Source organism: Saccostrea echinata, unplaced genomic scaffold (genome assembly GCF_033153115.1).
Source record: "Saccostrea echinata isolate AGI-Se365-2 ecotype Australia unplaced genomic scaffold, CSIRO_AGI_Sech_v1 ptg000057l, whole genome shotgun sequence".
In the NCBI taxonomy this organism is placed as follows: Eukaryota; Metazoa; Mollusca; class Bivalvia; order Ostreida; family Ostreidae; genus Saccostrea; species Saccostrea echinata.
In genome coordinates this window covers 2,754,393-2,780,215 of record NW_026889806.1, presented here as the reverse complement: position 1 = coordinate 2,780,215, position 25,823 = coordinate 2,754,393, and the positions used below count along the sequence as shown (strand labels likewise).

General features: G+C 33.3%; 2 protein-coding genes across 6 annotated transcripts in view; one reads left to right on the top strand and one right to left on the bottom strand.

The window, feature by feature from the left end:
* Positions 1-1,653: 1,653 nt before the first annotated feature.
* LOC133174325 (retinoic acid receptor RXR-like) overlaps positions 1,654-25,823 on the bottom strand; it is a 28,151-nt gene continuing 3,981 nt past the window's right edge. Inside the window, exons 1-8 of one of the 5 annotated variants that reach the window (XM_061309419.1) lie at positions 14,790-14,933; positions 12,094-12,499; positions 10,965-11,122; positions 9,861-9,899; positions 8,331-8,479; positions 6,622-6,748; positions 4,440-4,664; positions 1,654-4,303 (exon numbers count right to left, since the gene is read on the bottom strand). In XM_061309419.1, coding sequence (XP_061165403.1) covers positions 4,047-4,303; positions 4,440-4,664; positions 6,622-6,748; positions 8,331-8,479; positions 9,861-9,899; positions 10,965-11,122; positions 12,094-12,499; positions 14,790-14,808 — 1,380 coding nt within the window. In that variant the 5' untranslated portion in view covers positions 14,809-14,933 and the 3' untranslated portion in view covers positions 1,654-4,046. Of the gene's footprint in view, positions 4,304-4,439; positions 4,665-6,621; positions 6,749-8,330; positions 8,480-9,860; positions 9,900-10,964; positions 11,123-12,093; positions 12,500-14,429; positions 14,541-14,789; positions 14,934-25,823 lie in introns of those variants that run through there. The other 4 variants (XM_061309421.1, XM_061309417.1, XM_061309420.1 and 1 more) reach the window with 4 other exon arrangements.
* On the top strand, positions 20,483-22,452 carry LOC133174249 (uncharacterized). Its single transcript, XM_061309330.1, has 6 exons — positions 20,483-20,700; positions 20,876-20,990; positions 21,094-21,362; positions 21,461-21,681; positions 21,850-22,009; positions 22,289-22,452. The coding sequence occupies exons 1-6, from the start codon at positions 20,508-20,510 to the stop codon at positions 22,450-22,452; spliced, it is 1,122 nt and encodes a 373-aa protein (XP_061165314.1). The 5' UTR covers positions 20,483-20,507.

The window sequence follows — 25,823 nt, the reverse complement described above, 5'->3', positions numbered from 1 at the left end:
GTCGATGTTTGCAACAGTTAGCACTGTCACCGCAATCTAATAGACACTACTATTTCCAATATTTTTAAACCGCGTCCCATCAAGACGTAATTATCAGTTTGCTCATTGAAGCCCCCAGTGGGTCCAGGGCAAAGCCCTGGTGGGGGTTCGGAGGCGAAGCCCCCCCCCCCCCCCCCGAAGCTGACTAATTCTTATATATTAAAGGGTTTTTCCCCTTCATTTTAGGATAATGGACATATAAGGTCTACATACAAACAAGAGGCCCAGGGGCCACATCGCTCACCAGAGCACTGTGGCTAGGAAACAAACAAAAATCAGTTTAGTATTGAAAAGCTTAAATGCATAGTGGTCCCGACCTACCCCTAAAAAGGGGGGGGTATGATTTGAACAAATTGAATCTACACTAAGGATGCTTACATATTATTTGACGGTGACCTTTTTTTACCTACAAGTTTGAACTTTCACTGTGGCCCCACCCTACCCCCGGATTCAACAAACTTGAATCTACATCACCTGAAGATGCTTTCACATTAATATGACCAATCATTGCTTTGCTGTTCTTGAGAAGAAGATTTTTAAAGATTTTTACTACATATTCCTATGTAAAACTTTGATCGTCCACTGTGGCCCCACCCTACTCCCGAGGGTCATGATTTTCACAAACTTGAATCTACAGTACCTGACAATGATTCCACATTAGTTCCATCTTTTCTGGCCCAGATGTTCTTGAGAAGAAGATTTTTAAAGGATGTTATTAATTTTTCATTAATTTTCAATTATCTCCCCTTGGAGGAGGGCGTGACCCTTCATTTGAACAAACTTGAATCCCCTTCACCCAAGGATACTCTTTGTCAAGTTTGGTTGAAATTGGCCCAGAAGTTCTGGAGAAGAAGATGAAAATGTGAAAAGTCAATAACGTTAACGACGACGACAGACAACGGACAAATTTTGATCAGAAAAGCTCACTTGAGCCTTCGGCTCAGGTGAGCTAAAAATTCAAATGGGAGGGGAGTTCCATCTTTGATTATACCTACTACCCGGAGTATTCTTCAGACCATTCTTTTTAAGTTTGAGAATTCCGTGTTAGCATCTAAGTTTAATTTACTTTGTTAGTCAACATTCGCAAATATTAGTGTTGCTACAAGGAAAATGCATCTTTTAATAGAATAAGGAACCATTTTGAGGGAAGTTTGTTTTCCATCTGTGCTTTATAGCAAGTCGAAATTTGTTTATCTTCAAACTGCATACTCTATAACACTGACTCATTTTACACAGGTTGACCTCAAGTCATTTTCTCCGTCTCCCCATCATGGCATTGACTATAAAAAACATTCTGAGAGTATTTCGTAAGCAATACTTAGTCCTCTACTTGTTCGTCAAAAATTATCGAGAGAAACGATATGCATTTGATATGCAACTCATCAAAATGGACTCCCATCAAAAATCAGTTCAATATATATACAAGCATCTAGAAAAAAAAAGTCTGGAAAACCTGGTGGAACAGAATGACTGACCTACAGTCCCCTCCGGTTACACGAATAAAGTACTGATAATGACAATTGGATTATTAGTGGCCAAACCGGAGGAACTATAGGCTTCCTGTCCATCTGTCTGTCAACTGGCTGCAGTAGAAATGAAAAGTTTTGAACAAGATTTCATTTAGACATATTGTATTTTTATGTAAAATAACGATTTCATCTACATAAATGAATAATGTACAATATATACATATGATCTGATAAAAAGTTAGCACTTAACAGTAAAACTATCAACAAACCTTAGGACATCATATGTCCCCATTACGATCCTACAAAACCTGATCTCCCAAAAATAATTCTATAAAAGAAAACCAAAGTTTCTATAATAAAATACCGTAAATCCTCAAAAGCATGCGGAGTATAAAAATTTGTAACAATTCTAGGTACAATTTCGAACTTTCCCCCTAATGTTTTACCTAAAAATAAACTTCAATAAGTATATTCTAAACAAACTTATCAAATCAGCTTTTTATTATATATTTGATACTACTTTCCAAAATCAAGTAATACGATACCATATGTCTTGAGATTTGAGTAAAGGTGCGCAAAATTCAAATTATTATACATGAATTAACAATTTAACACTCATATGCAAATAAGCTGGACAAAAATCACACACATTGATAGTGACAGTCAGTAAATTCAGTCTCTCAAACATAGCACTATATTCCACTAAATAATAAAGTCTCTTGATAATCATCTCATTAGAAATTATCCTCGTAATGTGTATCAACAGGGAGAATTATACCAATGTATGTACCATAACAGTAAAATCTATAGCAAACCCACTTTATGCAAATATCTGTTTATTACCTCCAAATAACAAATTAATGATATAAACACTGGACATAAATCATTTTGACAGCTGCATGTGGTTTACCATAACTGTTTTACTGAAATGTTACAATGGTAAGATTCCAACATTGTCAAGCATTACTCATGAATATACACAATGTGTCAGGGACAAAGGGACAACTGGAAACTGATATAAAGTCCTTCACAAATCACATCTCCTTTGATATCTGGGCAAGTCTGACTTAATCATCAGAATAAAACAGTAAGTGAGAAATCATACAATTAATCTCCATTTTGTCATACAGAGTACATAAAATCATTTAAACCATGTGCTTTTATGTTGATACATACGGTACATAGAATTGTGGAAATGAACACCAGCTATAACCTTTCTCAGTGTTACAAAACCTCTATTTAAAACACGATGAATTCCTTTTGAAAGAAATTGGAGGAATAAGATGTAGAAAATGCCCCTAGTATATAAAATCATTATTTTAATGCAATGTTTTCAACATTCACAGAATAAAAATGGCGCAATATTTTTTGTCTATGGTAATTCTATGTGGTGTTTAAATCTCAATTATGCTATGCCTTTTTAACTATCAAGTTTTATATTTTTTCATACAACTATGTTTTATAATATTGTATTTACAATATGAAGTGATTCCTCATTCCATGTTTAATTTTCTTTCATAGTTAACTCAAAATTCTATATTTTAACTTGAACCAGCTTGTGAAAGATACTTTTAACATAATGGAGCAAATATCCTCTCACTAAAAAAAAAAATAAAAGCAACAATACCTTGACCAATAGTGGGCATTTTCTCTTCTTATTCCTCCATGTTCTAAACACCAATCATTTAATGCAGATATCTTACATAAGAGAATATTTTGAACCACACATAAATCATACAATTTCTTGCCAAACCTTGCATTCCAAATGACAAATGAAAAAAAGATTTCAACAATTATCATATTTCTATGGAATAAAGTCACAATTCGTAATTTTCAAATTATAACTGCATTTTTAACAAGATTATATATGACATCTACAATAAATACCATCTTGTCTGTGTATTCTTAATGAATCTGGTTGATTTATTTCAGAAGATGCATTTTATTCATTCATTCATTCATTTAGGAGGCAGTCCTATGCTCCATATGGAGTCAACAGATATATATGTCAATTTATTTAGGAGAATACATGAAAACAAGCTTCAATAAAATGCTACATAAACCAATCTTACAAAAAAATCCCAGCTGCAAATATGTTTGACAATTTTCCTAAATTAGGAATACTTGTCAAAAGGACACGAATCATATGTATATGTGTATCGATACGACTTTAATGATGTTTCATCTTGAATTACCTCTGAATATCATAAATAATCACAGCTATATCATGTTTAATACATTTTGATTTTAAGATATAAAAAAAATACACTTGTTTTCATGATACTTAATTGTATAATTTTGAAGTTGGTAAATATTATAGTTTTAGCACTATATATAGCCTGACACCGGGGGAGAGTCTAACTGAAAGCATCAGACATAAACTGATCCTGTACATAAACTGAGTCTGCCAGAGTTGAATTTATAAACAGGCCCATCAGAAGTAATTCATGGTTTAAACACTAGAGTTGCCGTGACAATATTTACGAGAAAATGTCTCCTCATCCTTAACTTGCTCCATAGGGACATGGCACTCCCTAATCAGGTGCTGCTTGGGGATGGACTCTCCAACATCTCTAGGAGGAAAGTGTCTATTGGAGTATCACCTATTAATTTGAAAAAGAATAAGTGTTCCAAACACTTGAGCCCTATGCTTCTAAGTGCAGGCAACCGAAGCAGTAGTTTGGCAAATCGCCCAGGTTCATCAGGGTAGTGCGTTTTACAGTATTCTTCAAGTGAAGCATACACTTTTTCTCTCAGCTGTTCTACCTCAGAAACAGCAGAAAGGCCTTTAGCATCTATACAAAGAAAGTGCAAAATTAGACAAATTTCTCAAGTGATTTGACAAACTTTCATGAAATATACATGTAAGTTTTAAAATTGATATTACAATTATTGTTCTTAAATCTTAACCAGTGAAACCAAGATTCTGACCTGGGTTAAACAGAACAATAGCTCGCAAGCATCCCAGCTCTGTTTTATCCATTTTCATTTCTCGCATTTTAGCAACCAGCTCTGTGAGGACACGATCAAAAATGGTTCCAACACCAGCTTGGTGAGCACTACTTCTGTGTACATGAAGGCCAGTGGCTAGCAGTATACCATCCTTAACAACAATCGATCGATGTGAAAAACCAGCTATCAGTAGCTCATTCCAACCTGTAAATAGTGTACTGCCATTTATAAACAAGATTTGTTTCCCTTTAATAATATATCATGAGAAATCAAGATCTTTAATTTGCATTCCACCTTCTGGTGTATTGTCGTTAATTATTAAGTTTTCTTATAATTCCACCTTAACCAAAGTTGTTTTGAGAAAAACAATCACACACACATAATTTTGAAGATTCAGATAAAAGAATCTGGGGAAATAAGACGAGCCATGTGCCCGCACCCATTTTTCAGCTATGCAAGAACATTTATTGGAAAAAATCTCTCAATTGTTTGAATTTACTTAAGCATTTTAATGTTTACAGTAGTTCTCAAAATGATATTTATATTCTAAACAAGCTAAACAGTTGACTTTCATTTACTGTCACAAGTGTCCAACATGGGTAGGGACTTCTATTAATTAATCTGCATAAGTGTTAACACTTATTGTGGAGATATTATAAAAATGTTAACATTGTATATAATAATAGTGGTGATCTAGAAGCGCTTGTAGTAAAAATAAATAAAAACAGGAATAAAAGTATTCAAATATCTATTATAATTTTTATCCGGCATTTTAAATAATTTACTGTAAATGAGTTCATCACTACATATATATATATATAATTTCCAGTGAAAAAAATGTTATTCCTATAGACATTTTTTATAAAGTAAAACAAAATTAACACCCTCCCCAAAAAATAAAAAAATCATGACTCGAACACTTTCCTCAATAAACGTCCCTTTAAAGAGCTCCTCGCTAACCACTATACCACAGAGTCACACATACATACCCATTTAAATAGCATACAGTTCTCTATATTTAGCAAGCGTATTTGGACTTAGAATTTTTTAAGACCATGGTGAAAATAAGTAAGTAAGTAACTAAGTTAACTTAATTTTTTTATGTAGAGTGGGTCTTCATACCAAATTTTTGCAAGTGTAAAAAGCAACATCTTTCCATTGCCTTTCATTAATCATTCTCAAAAAAATGGTACGATGACCCACTCTATTTAAAAAATGTAGTTATATCATCCAATTTATGTCAGTTTTTGTGAAAATTAAGCGTGATGCCATTTTTTTGTGTTAATCAGAATCATTTTCGCTGTTACAATATTCAGGTTTTGTCAAATTTGTATGCAAATGGTAATAAGCATTACATTAATTCAACAAAAAGTGAATTTTTTAAAAAATGAATTTACTGATTTTTTATCGATAGTTATGTAGGCATACGGCTCGGCTTATCCCCCCAGTTTCTTTATATGAAATTTTACAATCAAGTAAATCTACGCAAAATAAAAAAAAATACATAATCATTTGTAAGCAGCTTTGTACAAACTCTGCAAAATGAGTACAACATAATGTGTAAATTCTGCAACCATTTGATTTTTGTAAAATTTGCAGTTCAAATCAAATTATTTTTATCAGTAAAGGGAATGAAAAGGCAAAAAATTTTATATAATTCACAACAACACGAAGCAATTTTTCCTCTGTCATCTGGGAATGGTAAGTATACATGTATTTCTTGCACTGGGAAAAATGCCACAAAATAAACAGTTTAGGATTTCCCCTTTCCAGCATTATAATTGCTTATTGTGCATGTGTTCATCGACCAACATATTATTTAGGCTAGCTTTCTGTATTAATCTTCAAGTAATAATATATTTCTGGTAATAGGGTTAATTTAAATGTATAAACTCTATATAAAGAGGCTTTTTTTTTCTTTTCTGGCACAGTGGATAAGACATCTCTTTCATCATTAAATAATTATCTCTATTTGGAAAGGAAAAAAGAAGATAAAAATGCAAATGTCATGAATATATCCACTGGACTAACTTTTGGAAAGCTAACTTGTGCTTTTGGATCAGGTGAGCTAAATATTCAAAAGTGTATCTGACAAATTACTATGTTAATTTCAGAACCGCTTTCAATTGACACAGACTCGTATTGAGAGTCCCTGACCTACCTGCCCTCAGTAGAATAACCTGGTCGTCTAGAGGCAGTTCGGTGAAATGAGGTATTCTTTTGGCCCACTCCACCAGTGTGAACAGTTGCTTGTCTGCTGCCTGACATATATTCGTTACTGCATCTTTCTGCAACAGAAAAATTTCTCTTTGAATTATGTGCTCCAAACTTTATTCTTTGCAATGCTTTAACAATAAAACAAGATTTACTGAAATAAAACAAGAGACTGCATATAAACACTTTAACCATCATTTGGTACTGTGTTTTCAATAAGGCAGACATGTGATATATTAGGCCTAAAAAAATTAATAACTTGGTTCTCAGGCCCGCCCGCATCTCATTCAACGATGCGCATTACCCATTTTTATCCTTAAATGAATAAAATAAAATTTCTCTCATGCGCTTGTGTGGTGCCAAAAAAAAATCCGGAATTCCCGACCACATTTTGACTGCATTTTAGAAATCAGTAAAACGTTTGAGAAACATCAAGATGATCCAAACTACTGACCTAGTTAAAAATCGCAAACATGGCCGTCGAGTTAACAGGATAAGGCATCAAGATTAAGTTTAGTCATGATGGCATGGATTTCAGTGCAAATTCATAAGGGAATGACTGTAATACTTTCACGGTACAAAGTGGGTTTCTGAAGGATTTACCATGGTAGAACTCGATCAAAGATGGCTACCTTAACCTCTGAACTTGGACGTCAGCAAGATTCGCAGATTTCAATTAGTGTGGGTAAAACACTGACTGATAAATTTGACAATGTTTAATAAAATCATAAGTGCTATTCATAGTGCTGAAACACTTAGATTAGTTGTGTTACATAAGCAATTGACCAGATGCATCACTAAAAGTGTTGGGTTCTGTAAGTTTAACACGTCTGGGTTTTTTAACACATCGTTTCATTACACAAATCATCAGAATGTAGAAGATGTAAGAGAAAAGAGAAAGAAGCAGGAAATAAATTGTCTTGATTTCTACACTCGATGTTGAAGCACTGTTGATTAAAAGTTGCTAGTTTTGAAATTATTAAAAAAAAAAATCAAAATTCCCGCGTCTGTTTTTTATGAGATAAAAAGGAAAAAAAATGCCTCCCTCCCGCATTTATTTTTGTTGAGAAAACTGGCCTGAGAACCAAGTTATTTTTTTTTTTTGGCCTTAAATGTATATTTTCTAAAACTTTTAAAATAAAACAAATTAAAAAATAATGTCTCATATTGTGTTTTGACCAAGTTTTCTGAATTCTGTTTCCCTTTCTTCAACTTGATTACATTGATGGATAAAAGAAATGGATGGGATATACTGGAACTTGGAGAAATGCTGAAATTGTTTTGAAACAATCTATTTACTTTAGAGATAGGAAACAAAGTTCCTCCCCTTATCTTGTGATAACTGCTTTGAAGACACACTAAATGATGCAACTGCTTCTATCAGTAACCAAAGCATGTATCTTGTTTATTCAGAAATCATCAGAGTTCAGTCGGCTACATGCCACTGTCTCTAACCTGTCAACTACTCTCATTTATACTATCTGTCAATGTCTTAGTTTGGATAAAATTCCTCAAGTTTTGTGATAATTTTACAAAGTCAATGTGTGAAAAATCTAAAACATTAAAATACACTCAATGACATCTAGCAGATGATTTTATTGAGAGAAAAAAAAACCCACTTGGTTCATAGGTCAAAATGAATAAACTAGTTGTCACCTGAGCATCTATATATGTGTCTGTCTTTGGTTCCACTGCTAATTCAGCTTCCAAGACTTTCTCTACAGGCATGTCTGAGTTAGCACTGCTTGTGCTCTCGACTTCTCCTTCGCCCTTCTCCTTAACTCTCTGTCTCTCCTCCTGGACAGCTGTCAACAAAACAAAGATTCTGTATTCAAGAGGCTGACTTTGTTAAGAAAAGGTAGTATTGCTCACCTAAACCAATCTAGCTGTTAAACTACACATGTATTAAAGCTGTCAGAAGACTCAGATTTTGAGAATTCAAAAGATGTCTGTGTTGGAATATGAACACTGGACTTCTTTTCAGTTTGAAGCTTACTTTGAGACAGATTTGGTGACGTGCAGTGCTGTTTGGAATCAAAGATGAAAAATTGTGAACTTTTGTTAGACTATGATTTTTTTATACCACTCAGAAGCTTTTTGGGTAAGTGAGCAATGTCTACTATAAATCCATGCATGGTGTTTGACACAAATATTGATACAGCCAAAGTATGGTGTGTGTACTTGTTTGAACTACAGATCTAAGCCCAGTAATACATTGCATGCTGTTACCACTACAATGGATCTGTTCACTGTCCAGATTTCACAGGATCTGAATATCATTGCCTGAGAAATGACAGTCTCTGCAAGATTTCTTCAAAGTCCAAATAACATTCTCTAATATTTCAAGAGGGTAACTAGCTTTTTAGTAATTTTTGAATTATGCAGAAGATAAAAAGAAATCATGCACTTGCAAGCAACACTGCATCTGGTGTACAGTAAAAACAGCCTTTAGCTAAATGTAATGACAATCAATCCAAAGGATCATTTCAATGAAATCTTAAATAAATTATTCGTTCAATGATTGATTTCATCCATTAAAGCATAATAACAACCTAACAGAAGTCAGTAAGTCCTAACAATAATTCTTGAGATTTGTAAGACATTTTTTTTTTTATCAATCAGGCATGCAGAAGTGGTAAATAGGTGAAATTAGACCAATCACAGCCCTGGAAAAGTTTTGAATGGACCAATCAGGGAACACCAATTCTAAGGTCACTGGAAAGAAAAGTTAACAGATAATAGTGTATTAAGTAACCCTTCCACACAGAGTCGTCACTACAGTAGTTTAGTACTAGACATGTAAATATATGCTTGGCAATACATGCCCTAAAAACTTTCCAAGTCTCAAAACATTTTCAAGGAAATTTCATTTTTGCACAAGTTTCTATTCCTGTCTTTTCCTGTAAAACTTAATTAAATCTAATGAACAGGCAGAAGATAGGGGAAAAGTGAATTTAATTTTGAATGTTCTAAAAGCAAAGCTTTAAGCTGGCATTCTTAAAGTGCCTGGAAAGCTCTATTTGTGAAGACTTTATGAAACACAGTTTGACTTCAGTGGAAAAACATTTCAAAAGAGGATTTTAAATTCATTGCAGAGAGATGGAGATATTTAAATGCCAATGCCAAACACATGTACCGTTGGTAATTTCTCCCCTCCCTTCTACCCTATTTACCACTCCTACGTACATGATCCTTGGCGCCCTGCATCGGTGCTGCATTTAACATCTGTAATATCAACATGAAGCAAATGTGAAATAACACAAAACCCTACACAGACCACAAACATAATCTGGGGAACAGATGTCATATGAATGACACAAAATAAGTGTGCCATATCTGTCTCCTGTCCTTAAGGCAAACAGATTCAAACAATTTTACTTTATTTACCTGACTTTGATGATTAAAGTCTTATATTCCCCAAAATAAATATGTGTTACAAAGTTACAATATTTCACCAACACACATGCAAATGACAAGACGAACACTAATGAAGTATGACACAGTTCTACAGACAATGTTTTCCTCTGTACTTAGACAACCTTCCAAACCTAATGATACAAATGTGCTGTGTACCAGTCTGTTAGTGATTGTCAAGGTGAATACTGATGCATACTGTACAGGGTTAAAAAATAGAACACTCTATAGCATGTAGTTTAGTTTAATGTGGACAAATTTTCATGTCTTTTCATCATTCAAAAAACTTAGCACTTTGCCATACCATTTTTTTTTTTTTTTTGCAAATTGCAATAATTTTTGTTCAGTATGGTATGTTTACAAATATTGTTGTGTTTGACATTTAAGAAAATTTTTCTACTCCCTAGACCCCTAAATTGTAACTGAAATATATATATATATTTTAAATAGAACTTTACTTCTTTCCTCTAGAACAAATTAGCTTGCATAAAGTGTAAAAAGAAAAAAAAAAGAAAAAGTAATTCAAATATTAATTGTCAACATATTTGTGTGTGCAAAAATACATAAACATAATCAAAGTATACATGATCACACTGTAAGATAATCTATCTCTGTAAGTATATATATTTTTTTCAAATTCATTCTTTAAGTTTGCACACTTTCAAAATTCATTAGTAACTAACTCTTAAGCTGTGCATCACCCAACCTCATTTATTTTGAGCTGACAAATTAACTGAACTTAAACATTTTAATACAGCCACAAGTTTTGCATGCAGTTTGTATCAGTGGATTTTAAGGAATTAATATATATACAAGCTATCTGTGAATACTACGCTTCCAAAGACTATCTGTCCCAGTTGACAATGAGCTGCATACCTTCTCTTTTCATTCCCATGTTTAGACACTTCATGTAGCGGCAGTACTGGCATCGGTTTCTCTGCCTCTTGTCTATAATACAGTTGCGATCATCCCGACAAGCATATGTCAAGTCTTTTCGCACTGTTCTTTTGAAAAATCCTTTGCAACCTTCACAACTAAAAGTAAACATAAATTGATCTAAAAATCATCACCAGAAGAAAATCCATATGTTAAATTATATCTGTTTTTTTTTACCAATTGCAACTTCTCCTACTTTGCTTCAGTCTTTACCAAAACCCACAAGTCTAAGAAGATGAGGCCAGTAAAATATGCTGGGGGGCAGTAAAACTGAAAATAATTTTGATGGGCTTTCGGGGATTTTTAAAAAGCCGGTATTTTTGCCAAATTTTTGCTTTAAAATCCCCGACCAATGAAAAAAAATCAAACTTTTCATTAACCTCCTTCTTCTAATCTATTTAGCAGTACTACATGAGTTATTTATTCCTTAAAAAAAAAATCCTCTTTTTATCTTAATTTCCTCCATTCCTCTGTTTATGCCAAATTCATGTGGGTACTTTCATTGACTCAATCATCTGAAGAGTAAGTGTTATGTGATTTATTACAGGAACACAAAAAATATATTTACAATTCATTTGAAATATTTAATCAATGCAAATAAAAACTTAATTTTGGAGGAGCTAGTCTCATTTCTTTCCTAAAAACAGCACTTTTAAACTTTAGATATACATGTACTTTCAATCACAACAGTGTTGACTCATATGTTTACATTCTCATTAGAAAAGAAGTTGTGACTGATACACAAAAAGACAACATTTAAAGAAAGTTAAAAATTAGATAATTGTCATTGATAATAAAGATTAAAGAACACTTTATCTGATAATGAAAATGTGTGTGTTTGTTGGGTGGGTGGGGGGTGGGGTTGGGGAGGAGCTCCTAATATCCCAAGGGAGCTGTAGTTTTCATAGACTGGCAGGTCCTCCAGGCCAGTGGTGGAAATTAGTTTTGGTAAAGACTGCTGCCTGTTTTGTGCTCTTGGTTCAAACTATTATAAAAGTTGATCAAAACTTGTGTAATATTATCAAATATGTTGTTTGGGTTGTAGAAACTGAAAATATTGAAAATATACCTGTAGACTCCATAATGTTTCCCTGAAGCTCTGTCTCCACATATAGCACAGATATGTTTACTGTTGAGATTACTGTGTGGCATGTGTGGGTTTGTTCCCGGGGGTGAGGCTGCAGACCCAGGAGAACCAATGGACATCATGGAGGGGGATGTTACTGAAGAAGAAGGCGAGTGCAAACCCGGTGACATCATGGGCTGGGACCCAGGGGAGGCCTGTGACTGGGACATAGGGTGTTGAATTCCATAGGGATAAAATGAGGGTGAAACTAGTGAGTTTATATCTGGCTTAATGTCTGGTGGGGAACCCATCTGTGCCATGGAGCTGATTCCCATTGAGGGAGACATCCCCATGTTGATACTGGCAGCTGTTGACATGCTTGAATTGCTGCTTACCCCATCTAGAGAATCTGGAAAAAACAATTACACACTAACTTTACAATATGCTCATTTTATATTTTGCATTTTTAATTCATATACATATGCATTCATAAAAGGTGTGATATAAATAATTATTCTAACTAGGGCACAACAAATCACAGCATTCCCTTGCAAAAGAGAACATTTCTAAGAGATCTGTTTCTTACAACACACCCACCATTCCATATTGGAATGTGAGCTGAGATACCAAGATTAATCCTGAAAACATAAATGCCTATGCATGGTTGCTATTGTCAAAACATATATCATGATTACATGGTTTATTTCTTTCTTTATATTTAATGAAACATGTCATATAATCTCTTACACTTTAAAAATTTATGACATATTTACCTTGGATACTTCCATTAACTGATTAAAGTAAGCAGTTAAGGTGAAATATCCCTCTGCTCTAAATTTCACCATTTTTTTTTTTAAATTCACAACATTGATTTTCATCAGCTACAATAGCATTAGATTCAAATGGAAAATAGTTTATAGTATAAACCGTTGCTTACTTTTTCAAAAATGAATATTGTGAATATTGTGTCTACCTAATCATGGTATGATGAAAACACAAGACAGTAAATAGAAAGATCAATTATATTATCTCAACATAAAATTAAAAATATGAGGTATATATGAAAATGATATTTACTGTCATACATGTTTATTAGAAAATATAATGAAGCGTTGCTTTTTAAATAAGAATATCACATTGTTTTCTGTGCTTGTAAAAAAAAATGTATCCAAATACAAGTGTTATCTTTCCATCAGCAAGATTTATCTTTCTTAAAAATATCTTTTAAGGGAAAAAAAATTATTAATTATGAAAATTCTGCATTTAATATATGATAAATTACTGAAGCATTTAAAAAATTTATTGAGAGATAGAAATATCTCAAATTAAGTTTAACGGTTTAAAAGACCTGAGTGCAAATGTTTTAGGTCAACTATTATAAATAACCATCAAAAATATTGGCAAAAGAAAATATAAACCAATATTTGTAACATAATTTTTATTCGATGGAATTGACTTTAATATGGTCCTTATTATTAAACTCTGATAAGACAATTCATAGGACAGCTTGGAAGAATTTCTTTGAAAAGTTATCTCTCTTATCAGAGGAACATTTCACCTAAGTTTCGTGTTGAGGAAAGACCACTTCCAATCCGATTGCACAACTCAATATTCACATTTACAAAAAGGACAATAATATTGTTAAAATACTGAAGCTTTTGTTTACTTTGTTTAACTTTTTAGTTTTTCTGTATATTTCTGTGATTGCAATACAAAAATTATGAAAAACAATTTAGAATAACAATAAATATTCAATTCAGCAAGGCAGCAAATGCTATTGATCCCGATTGAAATTATGTCACTTCCGTAATGCACACACTCACCCACATGCACATTACTATATCCCCTCCACCTTCATAGCTAGGGGATAATAAAACAATATAGCATTCACCTAGCAATTTTACACACCGTAGCAAGAAATTTTCAATTTGCCACTTGTTTTGGTTGGACAATAGACATAAATGTTTACACGTCATATCATGATGTTATGCAATTCTTTGAAAGCATGCAACTATATCCCTTTGAGCTAAATGTATAATGAAATATTTGTCTACAACTTCTTCATATGTGTGAGTTACGTATAATATGTGTAAACAACGGAAATTATTTCCTTAAAAAGTCATATTCTTTCTGTATGACTGATAATCAATTTGTCAAACTGTCACATTACTACAGGTAAATAAATGTCTTTAACACTTCGTATTTACATAAAACATGAATAACATTGAAATATTTGTATATTTGATTTAACGCATTGAATAAGCTTTCGGAAAAAATGACGTAAGCTATAAATGAGGGTAAAAATCGATTATTATTTTCTAATTTATCAAACATGGCACCTATGCTTGTTCCCCGGAATGTTTAAACGGAGTTCATTCAGAGGGCATGAGACGCGAGGCATCATGACCTAGCCAGATTTAAAACCGAGCAATATTTCTCCCATCTTGTCCCGTGTTTACACAAAAAATGATGATAAAAAATTATACTCAAAACACTAGACCTTTTTAGTTCTTATATAAACAATTTGAGCTAAGGCAAAAAATGTTCCTGATGAACCCTTCTACAGGTACGCTCAACCCCAAATATTTCAAAATGGCGGCTAGTTTAGCTAATGTTTATTTCTTGTACTGGGTGCGATTATCGAATGTTTTGCACATGACAAACACTGTAAATGCTCAAACGTCAACATGTATACATACCCATTTCTGATGGATCCATGCTTATATGTATCGCTTCAAATAATAATAATAACAGCACTAAATCAATCGTTTTGCAACATAGCCACAGACCTCATTACACTGAAATTTATCTGACCCACTTTACCACATATTGCGATATACGGAGTTTCCCATAATGCAATGGGGTTTGAAATTCGTTCTGGCATTATCCAAGCATAATGTACTCTTTTACTAAGGATTTATATGGAAAATCTATTGAAACTTAAAATTCTAACTCACTGGTGAAAGACACATCACAGTTTATTAATTTTAACGAAGTCATCTCTGTTTATTTGGAATGTGGTATCAACTGGGATCAGAGGTCAAGGTTTACATGAGGTGACGTAAACACTTGGAGAGCCATCGCTCGAAGAAGTCAGTCACCTGTTATACATGTTACAACCCATGTTATACGTTTAGCACTTGGCATGTTTGTAGAAAGTAAACAATAAAACATTACAATTGATTGACTCAGCAGTAAAAAAAATCTGAACAAACCTATTTAAAAAAAAAATCAAGCGAGGCTTTATTTAAAAACATTGAACTAGATCTATCTGACATGTATGCATGTCAACATACATGTACAATGTACATTAACTTACTGTACATAACTCTTAGTCATCCAATAAGATCTCTCACAAACACATCTAAACCTAGAACGTGTACAAGAGGCCCATGGGTCACAACGCTCGCATGAGTCAATATTTCTCATCATGACCATTGAATACATTGATAAAAAACGAAACCCCTTATTAGATTACCAAATTAAACTCCAAATCTTCTAATTTTAAATAATGATTTTAAAAAGAACTTTGAATCGAGTTCCCCAATCGAACGTTTGCTCAAGTACCCATGATCAGGACAAATTATATATATATATATATATATATATATATATATATATATATATATATATATATATATATATATATATATATATATATATATATATATATATAGACAACCTATGTCTAAATGTGAAACTCAAAACACCACCAATGTACTAAATGGGAAGAATTGCTCTTCATTATATGTTGTATTCTGTCTGTTATCTTATCTGTAATTATACGTTATATGTTTATGCCCATTGGGCCCTGATTTGGTAATAAATCCTATTCTATTCTATTCTATTCTATATACATCTTCACGACATGGAATGCTTAACTATTATTTCATATCCTTCCTTTATAAGAAGAAACCTTCTTTTTTTTTTTATAGATTTAACTCTATCATCAGTCCCATGTTATATTGACCCTTATTAATTGTAACCCCCCCCCCCCTCAGCCCAGAGAGATTAGCTTCAAAAAATTGATTCTACACTGCATGGACATTCGTGTATCTTTGTATGCCTAAAAATGTTGTCCCCGAGAAACTTTTCTTTTTCCTTCATACATTTATGACCAAATATAACGTTAATTAAATTGACCCTCTAATGTGGCCTCGCCCTATTGTTCTCCAGAAGAGGATTTTTATGCTCTTAAAGCTTTGAGTTACAAATGTGGCCCCATCCTGCCCAAGAATCATGAATGGAACAAATTGGAATCCACATGTTACGTCAAGTGTCTGTGAATTCAAATACACGCAAATACTTGCATATTAAAATATGCATAATTAAGACCCTGCTGTTCTTGAGAAGAAGATTATTAAAAATTGTTTCTCGAATATTTCTTCATAAAATAATAACCGTGACCCCATCCTTGCTTGCAGATGAATACAATTATTTTTGTTCAGCTAAGTTTTGAGAAGATTTTAAAGGACTTTCGCCATACCTTTGCTCCCAGATAACATGACTATGTTGGGCCAACATTGGCTGTGGGTTGTAAGGTTGGCATCGGTTTAACAACGTTGGGCCAATGTTGGCCCGATGTTATGACTGACTGAAACAATGGGCTAATACTTAGGTTGGCCTCGGTACGCTGTGCCAACGTTGGGCCAACGTTGGCTTAATGTCATGTTGTACGTTTTATAAAATAATTAATAAGGCAGCGTTGGACCGACATCGGCCCAATGCGGAAACAAACTCTAATTCTGTTTAATTAAATTACATTTTTAGTAGTGTATTATATCATTATATTATGTTTTCTTCTTGTTGCTGCATCAAACCCTTGAATGTTTATGTCGGATCCGAATTTCAGAAGTAATATAAGGGTATATACAAATTATACGAAGGGAATGATCGAGTCAAGCCACGACAAAACCAACATTGGGCCAACATTGGTCGAATAATCAAAATGTTTATGATACGTGCAGATTAATTATAATGTATTGAATATAATGGGTTTTGTTTAATGCAAAACCAATATCTTCAATTTTATCACGTTTACATTTCGTATCAAATATTATTTATATATAATCATTTCTGATTACGTGATATGATATAAATATATATATATATATACATTTTGAAATATGATTTAAATCAACACAATAATCAATTTCTGAATTTGAACTTAATTATATATAATTATATTCCCAGGCTAAATTTTTCTTAGAAAGACAATCCTCACAAAAAATGGATTCCTTGCTGCGGTTATTTTTGTTCTAATTTTAGAAACGTTTAGAAACGTGTCTTCAAGATACATTTAGGTCACTTCAAAACTTTCCTTGGCTCTCCTTCTCAGCAGGACACTGGCCAGGCCTGGCCAGTTGCTTTGGCAACAGAGCTCTATTACACAATTTCCCTGCTACTTGATACTGTGTCAGCAAGTTCCCACCACTGCCGCGTGTTCAGTAGACAAAGACGTATGTGCTTTCACTGTTTGGATTTTGATATTTTGTTCACAATTGTTACTTCTACCTGGGTACCCAGGTACCGCTTCTAGCTGAATATCACCACAATGTAAGTATGCATTTTTACACATGCTTTCATGTAAACTTATAAAATGAAATGGTTAATATATCAGTGTCATGCGGCCTCTTTTGATGAACAAGCTTAAAAGTTATAGGAATTTAGACTTTCAAATTACTTTTAATTAATATATATATACAGCCTGCAAATATTAATTAAACAGTTTAATAAAACCTACCATACATACATGTACCTTTACTGAAAGTAAAGATTACAAGGTTTCAATCCACGATATTTTTAACAATTCTTTTTGGGACCCCTTATTTTCTATTTTCAAATGTTCTACAAAATATTTAACAGTTTAACATTTTTATTGTATGTTTTCTTCTGCTTTTAAATAGTTTAAAATAGTAGGAAGAGTATTAATAAAAATGCATCGGGTTTAAGTAATATTTTTGGCTCGGGTTCAAGATGCAGGAGTGATGGTAACATTTTTTTCTTGCAGATTCGAGAGTACTAGATTCTATAAACATTTGCAAAACATAGACCTGTCTATTAACTGGAAAATATATTTGTTTTTTTTTTTTTTTTTGTTTGGTTGGTTTTTAAAGACCCTGTTTTTAACCAATTAAAATGGCTGATAAAATTGAGTCTTACTGGACAGTAAGGAGGGGGGTGTTATCACGGATATCCGATCATCTGTCTGATTTACAAAATGAATCAGTACTTCATGAGGAATCACAGGCTTCAGATCAAAATATGAGTTTAGAAAGGCTAAGTAACAGACATAATTCAGGGGTACCACACACTCATTTTCGAGATAGTAATGTGGTACAGAGTAGTAATGAACTGGTTGACATGGCTGGTACATGTAATACAACATGTAGTGATTTTGAACCAACTGATGAAACTCAAGAGCAAACGAATGAAAATTTTGATGTTAATGAATCAGAAAGAGAAAATCTTGAGCATATGTTTCATTCACAAAACATAATTAGTGAATCCTCTGATGATAGTGAATCTGATATTGAACCGGAGGAAAAACCTTTTTCCCAAAAACTAGGAGAGTGGGCCACAACTTTCCAAATACCAAACATTGCATTGTTGTATTTGCTGACTCTTTTGAGACAGTATTTTCCCACATTACCAAAGGATCCCAGAACTCTGTTGCATACACAAGTAACATATGATGTGTCAGATTTAGCAGGAGGACAGTACTATCACTTTGGTATTTTGTCTAGTTTATCACAGAAAGCTGAACCACACTTGTATTTATTGGATGATGGATTCTGCTTTTCACTTCAAATAAATATTGATGGTTTGCCACTTTTCAAGAGTACAAGTGATCAATTTTGGCCAATATTGGGGAAAATACAAAACTTATGTGACAATACACCCTTTATTATTGGTCTGTTTTCTGGACAAAGCAAACCAAGTAATTTGAATGATTACTTGCAAAAATTTGTGGATGAATTCAAAGAACTAAATGATAATGGTTTTGACATTAATGGCAAACATTTCAATGTGATATTGGACTCGGTCATTTGTGATGCACCTGCAAGAGCCTTTGTTAAATGTATCAAGGGTCATTCTGGATACTCGGGATGTGATAAGTGTACTCAGTGTGGTGTATATTTGGGAAAAATGACTTTTCCTGAAACTAATGCACCTTTGAGAACTGATGCTTCATTTAATGCATTCGAAGATGAGGACCATCACAAAGGCATATCACCTCTAGTAGAATTGAATATGGATATGGTTTCTCAATTTCCCCAAGATTACATGCATTTAGTTTGTCTTGGAGTTGTTAAGCGTATGCTGCTTTTGTGGAAAAAGGGTCCTCTAAGATATAGGTTAGGCTCTCAAGATCTAAATCAAATATCTGATTCAATGCTTTCTTTGAAAAATTATGTTCCCTGTGAATTTTCTCGCAAACCCCGTTCCTTAGATGTTCTTGACCGCTGGAAGGCAACAGAGTTTAGACAATTTTTATTATATACTGGCCCATTAGTCCTCCTGAACGTTGTTCATCAAAACATATACAAAAATTTTTTGCTCCTCTTTGTTGCAATGCATATATTGTTGAATGAGAGTTTATGCAATATATACAATGTATATGCTCATGACCTTCTTGTTGCCTTTGTTTCCCACTTTGGTCAGATGTACGGTAATGACATGTTGGTTTATAATGTTCATGGACTGGTTCATTTATCAAATGACGCTGCAAAGTATGGTAGTCTTGATAATGTGTCATCATTCCCATTTGAAAATTTCTTAGGAAAGTTAAAACGCATGGTTCGTAAACCATCATTTGCTCTGCAGCAAATAATTCGTAGACTTTCTGAACAGAAAAATATGAATACATCTAACAAAAGAGAAAAGGAATACCCAATTCTCAGAAAAGAGCATGTATTAGGACCAGTGCCAGATGTTCTTGCAAATGGCATTCAGTACAGAACACTGGAAACTAGCAATTACAGCATAAAACTTAATGCTAAAGATTGTTGTGTTCGTGTAAATGGAAAAATAGTTCTTGTCAAGAATATAGTATTAAAAGATGCTGATGTTTTTATAGTGTATTGTGCATTTAGGAAAACAGAGGACTTTTTTGACACCCCTGTGTCATCAAATTTACTTGGAATTCAGATAGTGTATGATTTGGAAGTTCACACCTGTGTTGCAAAGCTGACAGAAATTCAATCAAAGTGTGTGTTGTTTCCACATAACAGAAAATTTTTAGCAATCCCTTATACCAGCAATATTTGGTAAATAGGTTATGATGGCAGATTCGCAATGTTTAAAAACAGGGTCACAAAATGGAAATTTAAAAAACTCAAAATAATTTTGAAAATATGCATAAACAAATGTTTATGTATCATCATTATAAAGTAAATAAATTTTATGATAGGTCTATGTATGCTGTTGTGGAGTTCACAGATGGCCTTGAAGTAGATGTCATCCCATGTTCATGGCTGACAGAGAACAAAAAAAAAGCTTATTGGCCAATGTGGAGGAATTCGGATAAAATCCATGCTGCAGTGAAGCGCTGCACAATACCAGGGGCAGACTACATGTGCCTTGATGTTAGAGTGCTTTATGAATCTGGTAAGTTATATGGTTTCTTTTAATATATGCTTCAACTTTTTAATGATTATGAAATTTATGTAATTTTTTTTATTAAGTGCACATTTAATTTAATTTGTAATTAATTAGTTAAGTTTTAAAATGTTTATTTGATGTAGTGATATAGTGTTACATATCCTTTTGTTTTATTTTCAAGACAACTTTGACAAAGCCAGGGGAAAACTATCAAATGCAGTATTGACATCAAGTTTAGAAACAACTGACATAGATGATGCAATCAGAGAAGAAAAGGTCCAGAAAAGAAAAAAAAGGTAAACTGTTCATATTTCAGCAGAGGCCATCTTGATCAATATATAAAGGAATAGGAAAAAATATTTATTCTTTTAATAATTATACTGATGATCTGGATTTTAGGCCTAATCCAAAGTATAATGATTTATCATCAACGGAGAGTGAGGGGGAAGATATTCCAGCTCCATTAAGAAGATCCCCACGAAAAAAGGCAAACTCTTTCCCAGAATTACCACCTCTCCCTGTATTACCCCCATTACCATCACCATTACCACAACGTAAGGAACCAACGTTGACAGAACCATCAAAGCAGCCCTCTGGAGTAAGATCCCCTCACCTGTCTTCACCTGCCTCCCCCACACTTATTCAGAAAGCACAGCCAAGAGTAACAGGTAAATCTTTGAAAAAATTATTTAGAACTCTTTGCAATATAAAGCAGGTGTTCATTATTATCAAAATATGATAACATGTATTATATATGTCTTTCTAGCAACTGAAATCAAGATCATATCCATCTTAGAAGAAATAAAAGGACAGGTTCGATTTAACACAAAACTTTTGCAAAACATCCAAACAAAAGTTGATGTCCCTTTCCCAGTGGGAGGAAATGAGCCAGAATTAGACCTTGGCATAGATTTTCCTCTGAAAAACCTCGAGGACCTGGACAGCTTAGAGGAGAAGTTGGAAAATGTGGATATTGTCAAAGCATTGGTAAGTGGCCAATTTATGAATTTATACTTTAAAAACAAGAAACTCATTGTCATTGTTTTGTACCTACATGTAATACATTTACCTGTATGTGTTATTATGTTTTCTCTTAGTTTTAAAAAAAAATATATATGAATAGATAATTCTACTGAAATCAATTTTTATTTTCAGCTGTCAAATCTTTGCTCCATCGGAGGTGACTCACTCCAGTCCAATGTAAGGAGACTCCTATCCTTTCTTCTAAAGAATGAACTGGCTCTGCAACTTAATTGGAAAGGGAAAGGGAAAAAAAGAGGATTTTCGACTCTGAAGTTGAAGAATGTTGTGCTGAGTAAGTTTTTCCCTCATTTGAATATGGTCAAGGCTAAGTATTGAATCAAACCAAATGGTTTTTATTCTATTAATAATTTTTTGGTGACATTTCCTGAAAAGACCAGATTATAAATAACATGTACATGAGCAAATTATAGTTTTATAAGGTGTTCCATATAAAGTACATTTTTGTGTAAATTTATTGTAACAATAGACATGGTCTGGTAAAATAAAACATCTGTGTTCGTGAGATGCATTTTAATACAATGAAATAAGAAAACATATTCATTATTAACAGAGGCTGTCAGGAAGAACAGATTTTGTGCTCAGGCAACAGATGATGACATCGAAAAGCTTATCAAAGACTGGCTGAGATATGCTGCAGATCGTGATGGGGGAAGAAAGAAGAGAGAAGAAAAAAAGAGGAACAATGCCAGGGAGGCCGAGGGAGAAACAGAATAAAACAAATGTTTCATTAATGATAAATAAATAAGATTTATACATCTATTTACATCTTATTTATTCATTTCATAATTTCATGTCATAGCATTAGGCTAGAAAGTATTTATTCAGTTTTTGCAGTTAACTTAATTGTTCTTTTATAGATATGGTTAGCAATACACAAAAATGACTTTAGTTTTTATTTGATTTTATAACCAAGTTTTTTTAAATGTGTTGCAGAAATATCTATACCTTGCAGTATAATTCAGAATGTAGTCTGTATATCAAAATTATGAAGTTTAATATATAAGCTATGGTAAGCAACAACATGTAATAAGTTAAAAAAAAATATATGCATGGGCCAACATTGGGCCAACATAAGAAAAAATGAGATGGGCCAATGTTGGGCCAACATTAATCCAACATTAATTAAAAGATTTGAGAAAAATTCAATGTTGGTCCATCATTGGTTTTTGGTTGGCATGAAAGTCAAAAATGTTGGGCCATCGTTGCACCAACATATTGGCCCATCGTTGGGCCGATTAGCAAAATTACATTGGGCCAACGCAAGTTTGCCAACGTTGGCCCAACAAAAAAGGTTTTGTTGGGCCAACGTTGGCCCAATACAGGCATGTTATCTGGGCTCCCTATTGTGACGCCATCTTAGCCCCAGGGTTCATAAATTGAACAAACTTGACTCTGCACTATCTAAGGAAGAATTCGCACAAAGTTTTGTCTTCATTTGAACTAACTTTGAGTCCCCTTCCAAGGATACTTTGTGTCAAGTTCGGTTTAAAATATAACCCAGGAATTTTCTGAAAAACTTACAGACAACACACGACATACAGACACCGGATACTCTTTAATCTAAAAAAAAAAAAAAAAGCCATCAAGTTGGGTAAACTTAATAATATTTCTATGAAAGGTGTTGTTGGTTGTCATTACAAGGTCGTATTTGTATCGATTTATCCAAATATCTGACACTTTTTTTCCCATTCACGTTTTTTTATTCATTTATTATTGTTTACAGGCAGACAAAAGTTATCTTTTCTTTTTTTTCCCAATAATTGTTAAATCAATAAAAAAAAAAATAACAAAGAAATACTAAAGTAATTCAATATTTATGCTGACCCACTATTGTTTTTTTCTCCTTGAAAAGTTGCGTTTTCTCAATCAAACATTTCAAATTAAAATTGATCAATCTTTCCGTTAAATGTTTATAAAATCTAAATCGAGTTTTACATATAATTTACTGAAACCTTAATAAAATAATTTTAGCCATAACCTTTCCTGTGAACAATTTACAGCTGATTTAAAGTATAACCGTTTAATTAAATCATTTCTTTCAAATTGCACCGGAAAACATCAATCGAAACTGCAAAGAAAAAGAAATCCCGGAACTTGTAAGCGTGTTAAAAAAAAAGCGGTCATTAAAATATGTACATTCATGACAAATATCGCCAGAAAAGCTTTTTAATTTATTTATATTTTTATTTTATTTATTTATTTTTATTTCTTTACAATTTGTCCGAGTGGAATTACTTCAAATTTATATTTGTAATGTATTAATAGATTTCCTGAAAGATTTTATCTTAATTCCGTTTCGTGCAAAAAAAGTTTTTCCAAAACATCTTGTTTAATATTGCTGTAAAGCGCAGTCAAGATAATTTTTATGCAAACTATCCTATTTATAATGACGATCCTCTTTCACAGATGTTCACTTGCAAAATTGAAAGAAATCGATAAAGAGATTCCACAAAAATAAATGAATGTCATGTCGCCCTAACAATTTTCTCTCGCTCCCATTCATTTTCCGGTATATACTTACGATGATGTTGCCGAAAAATATTTTTCAAACGATCCGAATAGCGGGGATCCAATCTATACATGGGGAGGATCAAGGGGTGCTAGCACACTTGTTGCTTCATGTTCTTTGTATACTGGAAGCGGCGGGCACCTGTCTGGAGACGATGCCTTCTAAATTTGTTGAATGCAGCTGACAATAACAAACACCTTGCATTGAAGCAGGAAAAAAAAATCGATAGCAACTAGACGGCTTTAAGATCTACTTAATTGTTTTTGTATCAACTAAGAGGAGGGTTTCATATAATTTAAAACATCTATTTAAAAAAAATCCTTTAGTGATTGAAAAATAAAACAGCAAATTTACTGTGCCAATAAGGAAGTTAAAAGGTCGACTGAGGTTTGAGAAACCTAGATTTCATGTATATATCGCGAAAAATAATTTATATAAAACTCTAAGTCTTTATATATACAAGTCAGTTGCATCTTTTCTACTTTCTGTGGTTTTCAATCTGAAGGATTGGGGTTTTCAATTAAAAAAAACTTTATCATTTGAATTTTATTTAAATATTAAAATACAAAATTAAAATGAATTTAACAAAGGGACAAAAAAACAGTAAAAATCCCTCCACAGTTAAATAATCCGAATTGGGAGGGAAGAGTCCCTGTTGCACAACCATCAAATATACAGACAATGAGGGATGATGGCGCAATTAAAAGGGTTTGATTATTACTCCCAGAAAGTGACGGAAAAGTGCCGCACACCGATCTACAAAGGAAGATGTCACCATCACGTTGACTATGGCATCGAAAATCCATACTTCCCGCCTACATCATTGAAATACATAGAACTTAAAAAGAGCATTAGAGGCAACCCAGTGGTAATAAATTCACTCGACATAGAAATGGTCTACATTAAGTGATAATGCAAGGAAGATTTAGCTCAACATTTTATGATACTAAAGATGGATATAAAGACGTGATACCTTCTACAATAGATTTCCAAAAGCACCTGTTTTCTACGCGTGACACGTGAATGAGGGATTGTTTTCACATGTTATAGAAATTTTTCGTTTATTCGTATCATCTATGCCTTAAAATTTCAATACATGTACTATACAAAGCAATGAAGCCACGCTGCAAAAACTCCATGTACAGGATAAATCATTCGACATTCACTGATTCCACATTCACCCCTTTTTTTCGAGGGGGGAATTGTTGTTTGATCGTGTGTGTGTGAGAGTATGTGTATATGTGTGTGGTTATTCCCAGAGGCACCTGAAGCGTGGATTACCCCCCCCCCCCTTCCCCCAACAAATAAAATATAAGGAGTATTTATTTTCTCGAAAATATGTGATTCTCCGTCAATTTTATCTGTGTGGTGTTATTCTGTGCAATTGGTTTCTACTTTTGTTTAGGTTTAAAAATTGGCCATATACGATATATACCGTATATAGCCATACAGATAGAATTGACGGAGAAATCACAAATTTTCGAGAAAATAAAGACTCTTATATTTTATTAGTTAGTTGGGGGGGGGGGGGTGATCCACGCTTCAGGTGCCTGTGGATATTCTGCGGACATTTTAT

Coding starts and splice junctions, on each gene's coding strand:
- LOC133174249 (XM_061309330.1), top strand. CDS start 20,508: ATGTATGCTGTTGTGGAGTTCACAGATGGCCTTGAAGTAGATGTCATC. Junction 20,701..20,875: donor TAGAGTGCTTTATGAATCTG/GTAAGTTATATG, acceptor TTTATTTTCAAG/ACAACTTTGACAAAGCCAGG. Junction 22,010..22,288: donor GTTGAAGAATGTTGTGCTGA/GTAAGTTTTTCC, acceptor CATTATTAACAG/AGGCTGTCAGGAAGAACAGA.